This window comes from Danio rerio, chromosome 12, assembly GCF_052040795.2.
Source record: "Danio rerio strain M-AB ecotype USA chromosome 12, GRCz13ab, whole genome shotgun sequence".
NCBI classification, from domain to species: Eukaryota; Metazoa; Chordata; class Actinopteri; order Cypriniformes; family Danionidae; genus Danio; species Danio rerio.
This window is the reverse complement of record NC_141032.1, coordinates 51,582,501-51,597,894: the sequence shown is the minus strand read 5'-3', so window position 1 is coordinate 51,597,894 and position 15,394 is coordinate 51,582,501. Positions and strand designations below refer to the sequence as shown.

The 15,394-nt window shown below is 34.7% G+C and overlaps 1 protein-coding gene across 3 annotated transcripts in view; it reads left to right on the top strand.

Annotated features, from left to right (window-relative positions):
• The first annotated feature begins 229 nt into the window (after nucleotides 1-229).
• The window catches only part of mmp21 (matrix metallopeptidase 21), a 16,360-nt gene continuing 1,195 nt past the window's right edge, over nucleotides 230-15,394 (top strand). The window contains 9 exon segments of one of the 3 annotated variants that reach the window (NM_001317753.1): nucleotides 230-434; nucleotides 2,222-2,463; nucleotides 3,050-3,158; nucleotides 4,550-4,829; nucleotides 5,091-5,230; nucleotides 5,340-5,481; nucleotides 7,184-7,441; nucleotides 8,337-8,509; nucleotides 13,091-13,449. In NM_001317753.1, coding sequence (NP_001304682.1) covers nucleotides 291-434; nucleotides 2,222-2,463; nucleotides 3,050-3,158; nucleotides 4,550-4,829; nucleotides 5,091-5,230; nucleotides 5,340-5,481; nucleotides 7,184-7,441; nucleotides 8,337-8,509; nucleotides 13,091-13,402 — 1,800 coding nt within the window. In that variant the 5' untranslated portion in view covers nucleotides 230-290 and the 3' untranslated portion in view covers nucleotides 13,403-13,449. 3 annotated transcript variants of the gene reach the window in all.

Here is a 15,394-nt window from a genome sequence, read left to right as displayed (position 1 = left end):
TTGCGTTGTAAATAGCGCGCATGTTATTATTGCAGTGCACGCGCTCAGGTGTGTTTGTCTCCGGCAGGTGTGTGTCGTGTCTGCACCTGCAGCCGGTCACTGTTCAATTTCCCGGGTTTTCTCGTTTGTTTACTATAATAATCCCGCTGTAATAATAATCTCACACTGATGCGCGAGCGCGTGAGGAGTTCATTAGTCCCGCCTACTCCGCGCGCGCGCTCTGGTATAAATGCGTGTGGAGTTCAAAAACTCAAGTTTTAGTTTAGAAAACGCCGAGCTGATCTGTAACGATGCTGACTGTTATTCGGCGGATCTTCATCATCCAGACCTTCGTCTTCATCACAGCGGAGAAGATCTTCCACAGCAGAGACCATTCAGATGTGCTGAACAACATTCATCAGGCGGAGCTCATCACTGACACGGACACTGCACAGGTCTGTCTGTCTGTTCTAAATCGCACATTTTGTATTTTGCAGTATTTTGTATTACACATTTTTTTTTTTGCAATATCTGCATTGAATAATTTAGATTTTGCAATATTTAATATTCCATATTTGATATTTTTCAATATTTTGCATTGGACATTTTGTTTTTTTTATGTTTTGCATTGCACATTTAGTTTTTTTATATTTTGCATTGCACATTTTTTTTAAATATTTCGCATTGCACATTTTGTTTTTTTATATTTTGCATTGCACATTTTTTTTTTAATATTTCGCATTGCACATTTTGTTTTTTTATATTTTGCATTGCACAATTTTTTTACATTTTGCCTTGCACATTTTATTTTTTTATATTTTGCATTGCACATTTTTTTATATTTTGCATTGCACATTTTGTTTTTTTTTTATATTTTGCATTGCACATTTTGTTTTTTTTATATTTTGCCTTGCACATTTTGTTTTTTTTTTATATTTTGCATTGCACATTTTGTTTTTTTTTTATATTTTGCATTGCACATTTTGTTTTTTTTATATTTTGCATTGCACATTTTGTTTTTTTATATTTTGCATTGCACATGTTTTTTATATTTTGCATTGCACATTTTGTTTTTTAATATTTTGCATTGCACATTTTGTTTTTTTTATATTTTGCATTGCACATTTTGTTTTTTTTTATTTTGCATTGCACATTTTTTATATTTTGCATTGCACATTTTGTTTTTTTATATTTTGCATTGCACATTTTGTTTTTTTTATATTTTGCATTGCACATTTTTTTATATTTTGCATTGCACATTTTGTTTTTTTATATTTTGCATTGCACATTTTGTTTTTTTTATATTTTGCATTGCACATTTTGTTTTTTTATATTTTTCATTGCACTTTTTTATATTTTGCATTGCAAATTTCGTTTTTTTATATTTTGCTTTGCACTTTTTTATATTTTGCATTGCACATTTTGTTTTTTTATATTTTGCATTGCACATTTTGTTTTTTTATATTTTGCATTGTACATTTTGTTTTTTTATATATTTTGCATTCCACATTTTGTATTTTTCAATATTTTGCATTGCAGATTTTATAATTTGCCATATTTTACATTACACAATTTATATTTTGCATTGTTTCTGCTTTGCTCATTTAATATTTTGCAATATTTTGTATTCCATATTTTATATTTTGCATTGCACCTTTAATTTTTTTAGAATCTCTTGCATATTCACTTTGTATTCATTTAAAGTTGAAGTCAGAATTCTCAGCCCCCCTGTTTCTTTTTCCCCCCAATTGTTGTTTAACAGAGAGAAGATTTTTTCAACACATTTTACTAGATATTCTTCAAGACAGCAGTATTCAGCTTAGCGTGACATTTAAAGGCTTCACTAGGGTAATTAGGTTAGCTAGGCAGGTTAGGGTAATTAGGCAAGTTATTGTATAATGATGGTTTGTTCTGTAGATTATCGAAAAATATAGCTTAAAGGGGCTAATAATATTGACCTTTAAAATAGTTCTAAAACTATTTAAAACTGCTTTTATTCTAGCCAAAATAAAACAAATAAGACTTTCTCCAGAAGAACAAATATTATCAGACATACTGTGAAAGTTTCCTTGCACTGTTAAACATCATTTGGGAAATATTTGGGCTAATAAGTCTGACTTCAACTGTATATATTAACATTCACATTTTATATTCTTCTTTATGCATCAGTTTGAGTCTGTGCTCATCTTCATGACTCATGCATGAACAGTAATACTGACAGTGTTTCTCTGTGTTTCTCCAGCGTTTTCTGTCCAAGTATGGCTTCATCAAGGCAGCAGGCAGTGAAGAGTCTCAGCTGTCAGAATCTTCAGGTGATCTGGACTTCAGTCTCTCTCTGGATCTCCATGAAGGAGGAACCACATCCGGCTCCAGCAGCTCTGATCTGCAGTTTGTCTCTGCGCTGAGGGATTTCCAGCGGCTCTCAGATATGCCTGTCACCGGAGTGTTCGACGACGCCACCAAAGCAGCCATGAATAAACCAAGGTTATTACAGTCAGACATTTTTAACTCTCGTTTTTAGTTCTCAAAATTTTTTTTTTTATGAATGGAAAACATGACTGTGTGCTGTTGGGTCGTTTTCATCCACTGAGCTGATTTTGAGTCTTAATTTGACCACAACTTTCTCTGTGTTTCAGCAAATGTGATGATTTTTGCTGCTGACAAATCTTATGTTGACACTAATTTTGGGAAAATGCTTTGAGATTTTTCAAAAGCTCAACAATACACTCTGTCAGATTGACTCCTCTTTGGTGATGTTGCTGCTGTTTTTGCTCCATTGACTTCCATTATAATCTCATTTATTGATTGCAAAGTCATGACAGCAGATAATCATGCATTCTTCGCTGTTGCTGGTTTTAAACCATCAGCCTAAATGAGGGCATCTTCTTTATTCTCCAGTTTTGTCTGTTACTGTCTGTTACTGACTAATCTAGTGTATCTGCACAAATATGTTACTGTAAAACATCCTGTGGAAAATCTGAATGTTAAAATAGAGATCTGTTAGGGGTCGGCTCGTATATGCTGAACACTGCAGTTTTAATTTGCTAAAATAACTTTGTAATAATCCCAGATGTGGCGTTATGGATGACGATCAAGAACTGAAGGACGTCACTGGATCCAACAGCACCAGGAATCAGAGCAGAACTAGCACCAATACATCCCATAATCATGAGCATCAGGTGCGTGAGAAACAACACCTGTCTGCTCTTATGAGTTTCATTTGCATTGTTATGCAAACATAAAATATACGGAACATAACATACCTTATCAAGTATAGAATCAAAACCAGTTGTGAGTATTTTCCTCAATTATTATCGATTCTGTCAGTGATACCTTAAAATGTTACGTTTTTTAATGAATGCATTTCCCACTCAATCAATGTTGAATTATTCTTTTTATTTTCAAAACAGTGTTTTTGTTTTTTAAAAACAGCTTTTTTAATTGCAATTTTAATTTTATAATTTTATATTTTGCAATAATTTGCATTGCACATTTAGTATATTATATTGCACATTTTAGACATTACCACATTTTGCAGTACATATTTAATATTTTTTTTTGCACCTTTTAAATTTTCATTACACATTTTTGCATTGCACGTTTTAAAAATAGCATTTTTAATAGCATTTTTAATCAATTAAAACATTTAAATTAATCTTAGTTAATTTTGTTTAATCTTATTTATGTGTGTAATGTTGGTTTTATTTACTTCAATACTATTTTAAATTTGCTGGAAATCAAATTAGTTTAGTTTAGTTTTTTAAAATTTGTTATTGTACATTTTTAAAGTTTATTTCAGTAATGAAAAAGTTTTTGACCTATATACTGTGCTCAGCATAAATCTCCTTTTTCTATTTCTCAATGAATAACATGATATTTTTATTTTTTAATTTTTTCTTATTTTTGCCAGAAGCAATAAAAAACTTAAATTTGTAATATTTGGGAACATAAATATATGAAATATAGCATGCTTTAAATGCTTAAATATGCAATCAAAATTAATTGTGTTATTCTCAATTATTATTGATGGGTACTTGAGTGTTAATACCCAGAAACAACTTTATTTATACTATATTTTAATGCACATCCTGCTTTGTAATGCTTGTGTATATATAAATATATATATATATATATATATATATATATATATATATATATATATATATATATATATATATATATATATATATATATGTATATATATATATATATATATATGTGTATATATATATATGTATATATATACACATATATATATATACACACACACACATATATATATATATATATATATATATATATATATATATATATATATATATATGTATATACTTTTTTTATTATCATTATTTTTTTATTATTATTTTTAGATTTTATAATGATTTAGATTTTGTTTAACAAGAGTTTCCCTCTGTAGTAAAATGGTCTTTTTCTCCAACATATTAATTTGGGTGTGCTTATTGTTGGACTGTCATCTTAAGGTGTTTTTTGTTAGATCAGTTTCAGTTTTGTTACTGACTTATCTAATGTTAATAAAAAAAAACAACAACATTGCATATGTCTGTTAAAGGCTCCGGTGCGTAAGAAGCGTCACCTGTCTGCTCTTCTGAAGAATACAAAGCTGCAGAAGCGAGATGTGAGCGAGTGGACGGGACACATGGCCTTCTCCAAAAGTGTGCTGAAGTGGCGTCTGATTGGTGAAGGATACAGCAGCCAGCTCTCCATCCAGGAGCAGAAATACATCTTCAGACTGGCCTTCAGAATGTGGAGCGAAATCTCACCGCTGCAGTTCATCGAAGATCTGCACTCACCCCTGGAAAACATCGACATCCGGCTGGGCTTCGGCACGGGTCAGTGAACAAATATACAACCCCAATCAGAAAAAAAAGTTGGGACAGTATTGAAAATGCAAATGAAGTAAGACAGTAGTGATTTCGAAATGTACTTGTGTTTGATTGAAGACAACACAACAGTGGTAAAGTTTTTTTCTTGATTCGAGTCCAAATATCTACATATTCTGAAATGTGCATTATGTAAGATCGACACCCAGTGGTTGAGCTAGGTATTGCACTCCTAGATCAAAACACTTCTTCACTTTTGGTGTGCCGCAGGTCGTCATCTGGGCTGCTCTCAGCGGTTTGACGGCGCTGGTCGAGAGTTTGCTCATGCCTGGTTCCTCGGTGACATTCATTTCGACGATGATGAACATTTCACCGTCCCAAACACAGGGAGCGGCATCAGTCTGCTCAAGGTAATGCAAAACTACACAACAAACACAGATGGTTTGCTGATCAGTGTGTTTCAGAGGAAGCAGATATTATTGTGTGTTCACGCTGCTGAACTGACTGGGTTTTATTCAGGTAGCGGTTCATGAGATCGGCCATGTTTTAGGGCTTCCTCACATTTACCGTCCCGGATCCATCATGCAGCCCAGTTACCTTCCTCAGGATGCCGGCTTCGAAATCGATTGGATGGACCGCAAATCTATCCAGAGGCTGTACGGTGAGCGTGTACTATTGCAATATCGCTATATTTTGCATTCCACATTTTGCACTTTGCATTGCTTATTTGATACTTTATCAATCTTTTTTTTTATATTTTGCATTGTGTTTTTTTATTTTTTATTTTTTATTTTGCATTGCATATTTTGTGTTTTGCATTATATTTTTTTTGCATTGCATATTTTATATTTTGCATTTTACAATATCTTCCATTGTAAATTTTGGAATATTTTTATTGCACATTTTGTATTTTCCATTGCACATTTTGCCATATTTTGTAATGGACATTTTATATTTTAGAATATTTTCTATTGTGCGTTTTATATTGTGCATTGAGTTTTTTTAATCACAATTTTTTTTATTTTGCATTGCATATTTTATATTTTGCCATATTTACATGGAATATTTTGTATTTTGCATTATTTTAAATGTAAATGTATTTTCCATTGCACATTTGTATATTTTGCATTGTTTTTATTTTGCATTGCATATTTTGTAGTTTGCAATATTATTCATTGCATATTTCAAAATGTGCAGTATTTGGCATTGCACATTTACTATTTTGCATTGCTCCTTTTAAAATAGATTTTGCATTGCAAATATAGTAATTTTGTTAAACATTTTGTATTTTCCATTGATCATTTTAGATTTTGCTATTTTTCCATTGCACATTTTTCATGTTGCAATATTTTGCATTGTGCATTTTGCAGTTTTTTTATTTTGTATTGCATTTTTCCATTGTACATTTTAGATTTTGGCCTTTTTTGTAATTTAAAAATACCATGTAAGAATATTTTGCATTGTGTTTTTTATTTTGCATTGCATAATTTATATTATAAATGTATTTCCCATTGCATAATTTGTATGTTGCCATATTTTGCATTGCACATTTAGTATTTTGCATTTCTCATTTTAGATTTTGTCATCTTTTGCACTGCACATTTAATATTTTGCTATATTTTTCATCGTGTTTTTTATTTTATTTTGTGTCACATATTGTGTTGGTTGCAATTTTATTTTTAAATTAGCAGTATCTTGCATTGCACATTTACTATTTTGCATTGCTCTGTTATTATAGATTTTAAATAGCAAATTTAGTGTTTTATAGTAATCTTATTACATATTTTGTATTTTCCATTGATTTAGATTTTGCCTTTTTTCTAATGTACATTTTATAGGTATTGTGCAATTTATATTTTGCATTGTGCATTTTGTATTTTGCTTTTTTTTTTTTAATTTTGCATTGCATATTTTTTATTTTGCATTGCTCATTTTATATTTTGACAAATTTTACACAGCATTTTTATGGCACAATTTGTATTTTCTATTACTTATTTTAGATTTTGCAATATTTTGTGATGTGTTTTGCCATACTTTGCATATTTTTAGTTCATTATCTTTTTGGCTTAGTCCCTTTATTACTCAGGGGTTGCCACAAACCCACGCCATCATGGAGAGAACACTTTGCATATTTTGCTATATGTTTCATTGCACATTTTGCATTATTGAAGTGTCAATGAGATTTTTTTTGAAAGTAAATGAAATAGTGTAGCTGCAGATGAACTGTTTCTGTGGAGTTCACCCCATAAAGTCATTGGTCCACCCTTTACACAGCACCTCCACGTTTTCTGAATTTGATTATAATGTACTAACCTGCTTTAACATGGTTTTCTAATAGTTTTGTGTGTGTTTATCTGTCTCAGGAGTGTGTACGGGTCGCTTCAGCACCGTGTTTGATTGGATCAGAAAGGAGCAGACGCCGTACGGTGAGGTGGTGGTGCGTTTTAACACATACTTCATGCGGGACGGCCTGTACTGGCTCTACGAGAACCGCAATAACAGGACGCGTTACGGGGACCCAGTGGCGGTGAAGGTGGGCTGGCACGGGCTGCCCTCTGGGGGTGTGGATGCTTATGTGCACGTCTGGAACAGAAAAACAGATGTTGTCTACTTCTTTAAAGGTACTTATTTACTTCTTTTTTTGTATGCCATTTTTTTCATGATATATTTATATTATGCAATATACAATTGTATTTTGCAAATAAAATTATTGTTCATTGTTGCATTTTAGATTTTATTTTTGATTATTTTGCATTATATATTTGCATAGGTTACATTTGTAAAGTGCATGATTTCCCATTCCCAAGTGTTTTTGTGCTACTTTTTTATTATTATTATTATTATTATTATTATTATTATTATTATTATTATTTTATCTTTGGCATGATTTTGTATTTGTATTATTATTATTAATATAATTTTTTTCATGACTTTGCATGATTATAATAATAATAATAATTATTATTATTATTTGCATGATTTAGCATTTATTTTATTATTATTATTATTATTAATAACAATAATAATAATAATAATATTTTATTAATATTTTTGCATGATTTAGCATTTATATTATTATTATTATTATTAAAAATTTTGCATGATTTTGCATTTGAATTATTATTATGATTATTATTTTTTTATTTTATTTACTTTGCATTTGTATTATTATTATTTTATTTAGTTTTTTTGCATGATTTTGTTTTTGTATTATTATTGTTATTATTATTATTATTATTACATTTTTTGCATTATTTTGCATTTGTATTAGTATTTTTTTTATTAATATTATTATTTATTATTGTTATTGTTTTTGCATTGTGCATTTTATATTTTGCATCACAGATTTCTTATTTTGCACAATTTAACATGTTGTATTTGGCACTATTTTTCATTGCTCTTGTTGTATTTTGCAGCTTGCGTGTGATCCTTCATGATATCAGAATTGTTTGCTATCACATATGCATAAGCATTATTTGAGCAGTGTGATAAAGGGTGAATGTGTGCATGTTTCAGGTATGCAGTACTGGCGTTATGACAGTGAGAATGATCATGTGTTCAGTCATGCTCCAGACGGACGCTTGTATCCTCGTCTGATCTCTGAAGATTTCCCCGGTGTATCTGGACCGCTGGACACGGCGTACTACGACAGAAGAGACGCTCACATCTACTTCTTCAAAGGCTCACAGGTAATGCATTTCAACACGTCTGGAATTGGTTTTATTTTATAGATTACTCAAAGGTGCAAAGATCGAGAGTCTGACCACAAGAGTGCTTAACAGTCAGGGACGGCATCGTACAATGAAGAATATAAAAACTGCCACCAGAAACATCCACACAAATATGAAATATGATCAGCTCTAGGAAGGCGACATGGTAAAACAGAGGTGAGCACTGTGGTCTCACAGCAAGAAGGTCTCTGGTTCGAGTCCCAGCTGGGTCAGTTGGTGTTTCTGTGTGGAGTTTGCATGTTCTCCCCGTGTTGGTGTGGGTTTCCTCCGGGTGCTCCGGTTTCCCCCACAGTCCAAACACATGCGCTATAGGGGAAGTGATCAACTACACTGGCCGTAGTGTATGAGTGTGTGTGTGTGAGAGAATAAGTGTGTATGGGTGTTTCCCAGTACTGGGTTGCAGCTGGAAGAGAATCCGCTGTGTAAAACATATGCTGGAATAGTTGTTGGTTCATTCCACTAATAAATATGCAACTAAGCTGAAGGAAAATGAATGAATAAACTTTAACTGTTAAAAGTTATTAGTTAATTAGTTAAAGTAATTATGCTGTATATAAACATAGTTAACCTGCAGTTATAGTGTTTGTACACTGTCAAAATATCCATAAATGAGCAGTTTTTCATATTCTGTGATTGATGTTTTTATTTTTCTTCATTCATTTCTGCTTTAGTGCTGCATTATGGGGTCTTGATCTTTCCTCCAACAGATTTTAACCCTAAAGAGTTTGTAATAAGTGTGTTTTCTGCACATCTGTAACAGTGCGCAGTGCTGTATTGTGTGTGTCTGAACACATCGAGTATAAACCAGGCTTTAGGCAGTGGAAATGCAGGCCAGATAAAGGTAAAGGTGACCAGTACCGACCTGTGCTGTATCGTACTGCACCACTCAGTGGAAACAGGCCAACATATGAGGAGTTCAAATGCAAAAACCTGTAAGTGCCACCTGAAATTTTATTCTAAAATGACCATTTTTCTGAGACCCCTTTTGTTTTCGTTTACTTATTTCACAATAAAGGCAATGAAAATAACACATTAATTGAAATAAAGGAAAATTATTCAACTTATACCTAGGATCTTGAGAAAAATGCTAATTATAGGAGAACATTCAGATGGCACTTTTCATATACAAATTCTGAAATGTGCATTATGTAAGATCGACACCCAGTGGTTGAGCTAGGTATTGCACTCCTAGTTCAAAACACTTCTTCACTTTTGATGTGCCGCAGGTCGTCATCTGGGCTGCTCTTAGAACTCTTCATATGCTCTTCTTAAATGTCTGGGTAAAAAACAACAACTTTTCCCCTTCTGAACACAATATATTTTATTCAATTCAATTCAATTCAGCTTTATTTGTACAGCGCTTTTACAATGTAGATTGTGTCAAAGCAGCTTCACATAAATGGTCATAGTAACTGGAACAGTGTGGTTCAGTAACTGGAACAGTGTGGTTCAGGTTTTAGTGTTTAAGTTCAGTTCAGTTCAGTTCAGCTTAGTTCAGTGTGATTTAATCATTACTGAGAGTTCAAACACTGAAGAGCAAATTCATCGATGCGTAGCTCTACCAATCCTGAACCATGCGAGGCAGTGGCGACAGCGGAGAGGGAAAAAAAACTTCACCTGATGGGAGTGAAGAGAAAAAAACCTTGAGAGAACCAGACTCAGTTGGGCACGACCATTTTAATTTCTCCGCTGGCCAAAAGTTTTTACAGGCCAAAAATTTTACTTTGAGAAACATTAATAATATTTTGCAGCAGTGAACATGTCAGGCTGAATAATTCAAATTGACTTCTGCCGTCTGCATTAGTTTCAAAAACACTCATTTATTTACAATTGAAAACGGCGTCTTTGGTGATTTTTTTTCTGCTGGAGAAACTGCTGTCCTAAAACAAAACTTAAATAAAAAACCTCACACTTACCTTTGGAACGGTATTACCAACGCAATCTCACGGCAATTCGTAACTTTTTAATTTTAGTGGCTAATTCATATAAATTTAGTTTGTATACAATTTAGTACGATTTGCTCATCACCCAATGATGGTTGGGGTCAGGGGTGGGGTTGGGTGCCACGCCTCCTTTTTTAAAATCGTATATTTTCGTACGACTAAACTCATACACAAACTCGTACGAATTAGCCACTAAATTAAATACTTATGTTTCGTCGTGAGATCAGGCTGGTATTACAGGACATTTTGGCGGTTTTAAAACCTTGACTTTTCCAAACCGCGGTATACCTTGAAAATGTTTATCGTCCCATATAGTGATGTCTGTCTGTGCATATTCAGTGTTATACAGTAAGTGCAATATGAATATTGCCATTAAAGGCAATAAAAATAACATATTAATCGACATAAAGGGGAAATTACTCAACTTATACCTAGGATCTTGTGAAAAATGCTAACTATAGGAGAAAATTCAGATGGCACTTAGAGGTTTTGCATCTAAACTCTTCATATGCTCTTAAATGTCTGGGTAAAAAACAACAACTTTTCCCCTTCTGAACACAATATATTTTACTTTGAGAAACATTAATAATATTTTGCAGCAGTGAACATGTCAGGCTGAATAATTCAAATTGACTTCTGCCGTCTGCATTAGTTTCAAAAACACTGATTTATTTACAATTGAAAACGGCGTCTTTGGAGATTTTTTTTCTGCTGGAGAAACTGCTGTCCTAAAACAAAACTTAAATAAAAAACCTCACACTTACCTTTGGAACGGTATTACCAACGCAATCTCACGGCAATTCGTAACTTTTTGATTTAGTGGCTAATTCATATAAATTTAGTTTGTATACAATTTAGTACGATTTGCTCATCACCCAATGATGGTTGGGGTCAGGGGTGGGGTTGGGAGCCACGCCTCCTTTTTTAAAACCGTATATTTTCGTACGACTAAACTCTTACACAAACTCGTACGAATTAGCCACTAAATTAAATACTTTTGTTTCGTCGTGAGATCAGGCTGGTATTACAGGACATTTTGGCGGTTTTAAAACCTTGACTTTTCCAAACCGCGGTATACCTTGAAAATGTTTATCGTCCCATATAGTGATGTCTGTCTGTGCATATTCAGTGTTATACAGTAAGTGCAATATGAATATTGCCATTAAAGGCAATAAAAATAACATATTAATCGACATAAAGGGGAAATTACTCAACTTATACCTAGGATCTTGTGAAAAATGCTAATTATAGGAGAAAATTCAGATGGCACTTAGAGGTTTTGCATCTAAACTCTTCATATGCTCTTAAATGTCTGGGTAAAAAACAACAACTTTTCCCCTTCTGAACACAATATATTTTACTTTGAGAAACATTAATAATATTTTGCAGCAGTGAACATGTCAGGCTGAATAATTCAAATTGACTTCTGCCGTCTGCATTAGTTTCAAAAACACTGATTTATTTACAATTGAAAACGGCGTCTTTGGAGATTTTTTTTCTGCTGGAGAAACTGCTGTCCTGAAACAAAACTTGAATAAAATAAAAAAACCTCACACTTACCTTTGGAACGGTATTACCAACGCAATCTCACGGCAATTCGTAACTTTTTGATTTAGTGGCTAATTCATATGAATTTGTACAATCGAATTCGTACAATTTAGTACGATTTGCTCATCACCCAATGACGGTTGGGGGTCAGGGGTGGGGTTAGGTGCCACGCCTCCTTTTTAAAATTCGAATTCGTACAATTTAAATTTAGTATGATTTGCTCATCACCGAATGACTGTTGGGTTCAGGGGTGGGGTTGGGTGCCACGCCTCTTTTTTAAAAATCGTTTATTTTCGTACGACTGAACTCGTACACAAACTCGTACGAATTAGCCACTAAATCAAATACTTACGTTTCATTGTGAGATCAGGCTGGTATTACAGAATACCTCACGGCAATTCGTAACTTTTGGATTTAGTGGCTAATTCATATGAATTTGTACGATCGAATTCGTACAATTTAGTAAGATTTGCTCATCACCCAATGACGGTTGGGGTCAGGGGTGGGGTTAGGAGCCACGCCTCCTTTTTTAAAATCGTATATTTTCGTACGACTGAACTTATACACAAATTCATACGAATTAGTCACTAAACTAATTAATAAATAATAATAATTCATTTTATTTGTAAATGGCGCCTTTCAAGACACCCAAGGTCCCCTTACAATAAGCATCAACAGCCAACGAATTAAACATTACTAAAACAATTATTGACCAAACCGATTAAAACACAATAGCGAATATAAAAAGACATGATAAAAAATTGTTAAAGAAAAAGCTGCTTAAAAAGATGGGTCTTTAGACGGGATGTAAAAGTGTGAAGACTATCACTGCTCCTTAGATCTAGCGGAAGCGAGTTCAATAGCCGAGGAGCCATGGAGCTGAAGGATCTGTCTCAGAGATCAGGCTGGTATTACAGGACATTTTGGCGGTTTTAAAACCTTGACTTTTCCACACCGCGGTATACGTTGAAAATGTTTACCGTCCCATATAGTGATGTCTGTGTGTGCATATTCAGTGTTATACAGTAAGTGCAATATGACTCTGCAGGTGTTCAGGTTTGATGTGCGCATGCGCCGTTTGGCTTCTTCTTCTCCACAAGAGATGACGGAGGTTTTTCCAGCCATAGTGTCCGGTGATCATCCTGTGAGGAGTCTGGACGCCGCGTACTTCTCCTACACACACAACACAGTGTTCCTGCTGAAGGGCTCGCTGTTCTGGAGAGTGTTGAGCGGGAAAGAGCGCAGGCGGAGGGCTTTTCTCCCAATGAACGGCCTGCTGGCTCACAGGCGCGTGCATGAGCAGTGGTTCGACATCTGTGACGTTCACAGCTCATCTCTGAGGACCACGCGCAGGAGATGAAGAGGAAGAGTGAGATACACTTCAACTTATAAGACTTACGCTTCAGGTTTTACCTTTACTTTACTCTTTAATGGGAAGCTATTATGCAGAAATGACTACAAGGGGTGTGTGTGTCAGCAGTGTGTGAGTATCTCCAGTCTCTAATGCTCAACAGGAATTAATTGTATTTATTATGATCAGACAGTGCAGAAACACTTTGATTGACATTCTCCCTTTGTACGTGTCATCAGAAGTGGAAAGCCCCGCCTACTAGTCTCCCTCATTAGCATAAACAGCAGCCCTGAGTGAGAAGCAGCCGTCTGTCCATTCGCCATTAGAGTGTTTGAGCTGTCAAAGAGTATTGAGTGTTTAGGAAGTCATAGCCGTCTGTAGCTCCGCCCTCTTCTGAAAAAACAAACAAACACACATCTCATTTGCATTTAAAGCGACAGTCACCAAAATTAGGATCAAAGCCTGAAAGGGTCAGTTTCAGAGCGCTGGAGAACCTTATCTGTGTGCTATTCTCAGCTCAGACTCAAACACACACACACACACACACACGAGAGAGACAGCAGAGACGTATTCGCAGCTTGTAAAAAGGTGCAGAATAGGTCAGCTTTAAAGTCAGCATGAAATCCAATTGTTTATTTTACTAGTGCCCATTGTTAAATCTGATGCATATCATTATATGCGAATAACATATAGGACATAAAAGTTCATATTTGAGTTTCATATTACATATATAAAATGTCATCTATGCAACATATATTTCGAAATATAGCAAAAATGGCTGTTTACATGTGTTTTTCCACCCTTTGAATAGCATATATGCACGTAAATATGCTCAAATATATTAGATATGATGTCATATGTGTGCTCATATATGGCCATTTTTAATTCTATAATAATATAAGCATTATTATATTATTATATAATACATTACGTTATATAATATATTGAGCATCTACAGTGCATCTGGAGAGTATTGATAGCGATTCACTTATTCCACATTTGTTTATGTGACAGCCTTATTCCTAAATGGATTAAACTTATTGATTTCCTCAACATTCTTCACACAATCCCCCATAATGACAGTGTGAAGAGAGAGTTTTTGAAATTGCTGCATATTTATTAAAAATAAAACACCTGTAAAATCACCTGTACATCAGTATTCACAGGCTTTGCTCAATACTTTGTTGATGCACCTTTGGCAGCGATTACAGCAGGGGTCACCAATCTCTGTCCTGGAGGGGCAGGTGTCCCTGCAGGGTTTAGCTGTAACTTGCTTTAACCCATCTGCTTGGATGTTTCAACTATACCTAGTAAGACCTTGAGTAGCTGTTCAGGTGTGTTTGATTAGGGTTGGGGCTAAGATCTGCAGGACACCAGCCCTTCAGGAACAAGTTTGGTGACCCCTGGATTACAGCCTCAAGTCTTCTTGAATATGACGCCACAAGCTCTGCACACCTGTCTTTGGGAATGTTTGCCCGTTCCTCTTTGCAGTTCCTCTCAAGCTCTATCAGGTTGGATGGGAAGTGATGGTGTGCAGCCATTTTCAGATCTCTCCAGAGATGTTCAATTGGATTTAGGTCTGGGCTCTGGCTGGGCCACTCAAGGACATTCACCGAGTTGTTGTTGTTGTGCCGCTCCACTGATATGTTGGCAGTGTGCTTTGTCATTGTCCTGCTGGAAGATGAAGCGTCGCCCCAGTCTGAGGTGGAGAGCACTCTTGTGCAGGTCTTCATTCAGGATGTCTCTGTACATCGCTGCATTCATCTTTCCCTCTATCCTGACTAGTCTTCCAGCTCCTGCTGCTGAAACACATCCCCACAGCATGATGCCAACACCACCATGCTTCACTGTAGGGATGCTGTTAGCCTGCTGATGAGCGCCGCCTGCTGTTCTCCACACGTAACGCCTGGCGTTCACTCCAAACAGTTCAGTTTGAGTCTCATCAGAGCAGAGAGTTTAGTTTCTGATGCTCTGAGAGTCCTTCAGATGGTGAACTCCAGG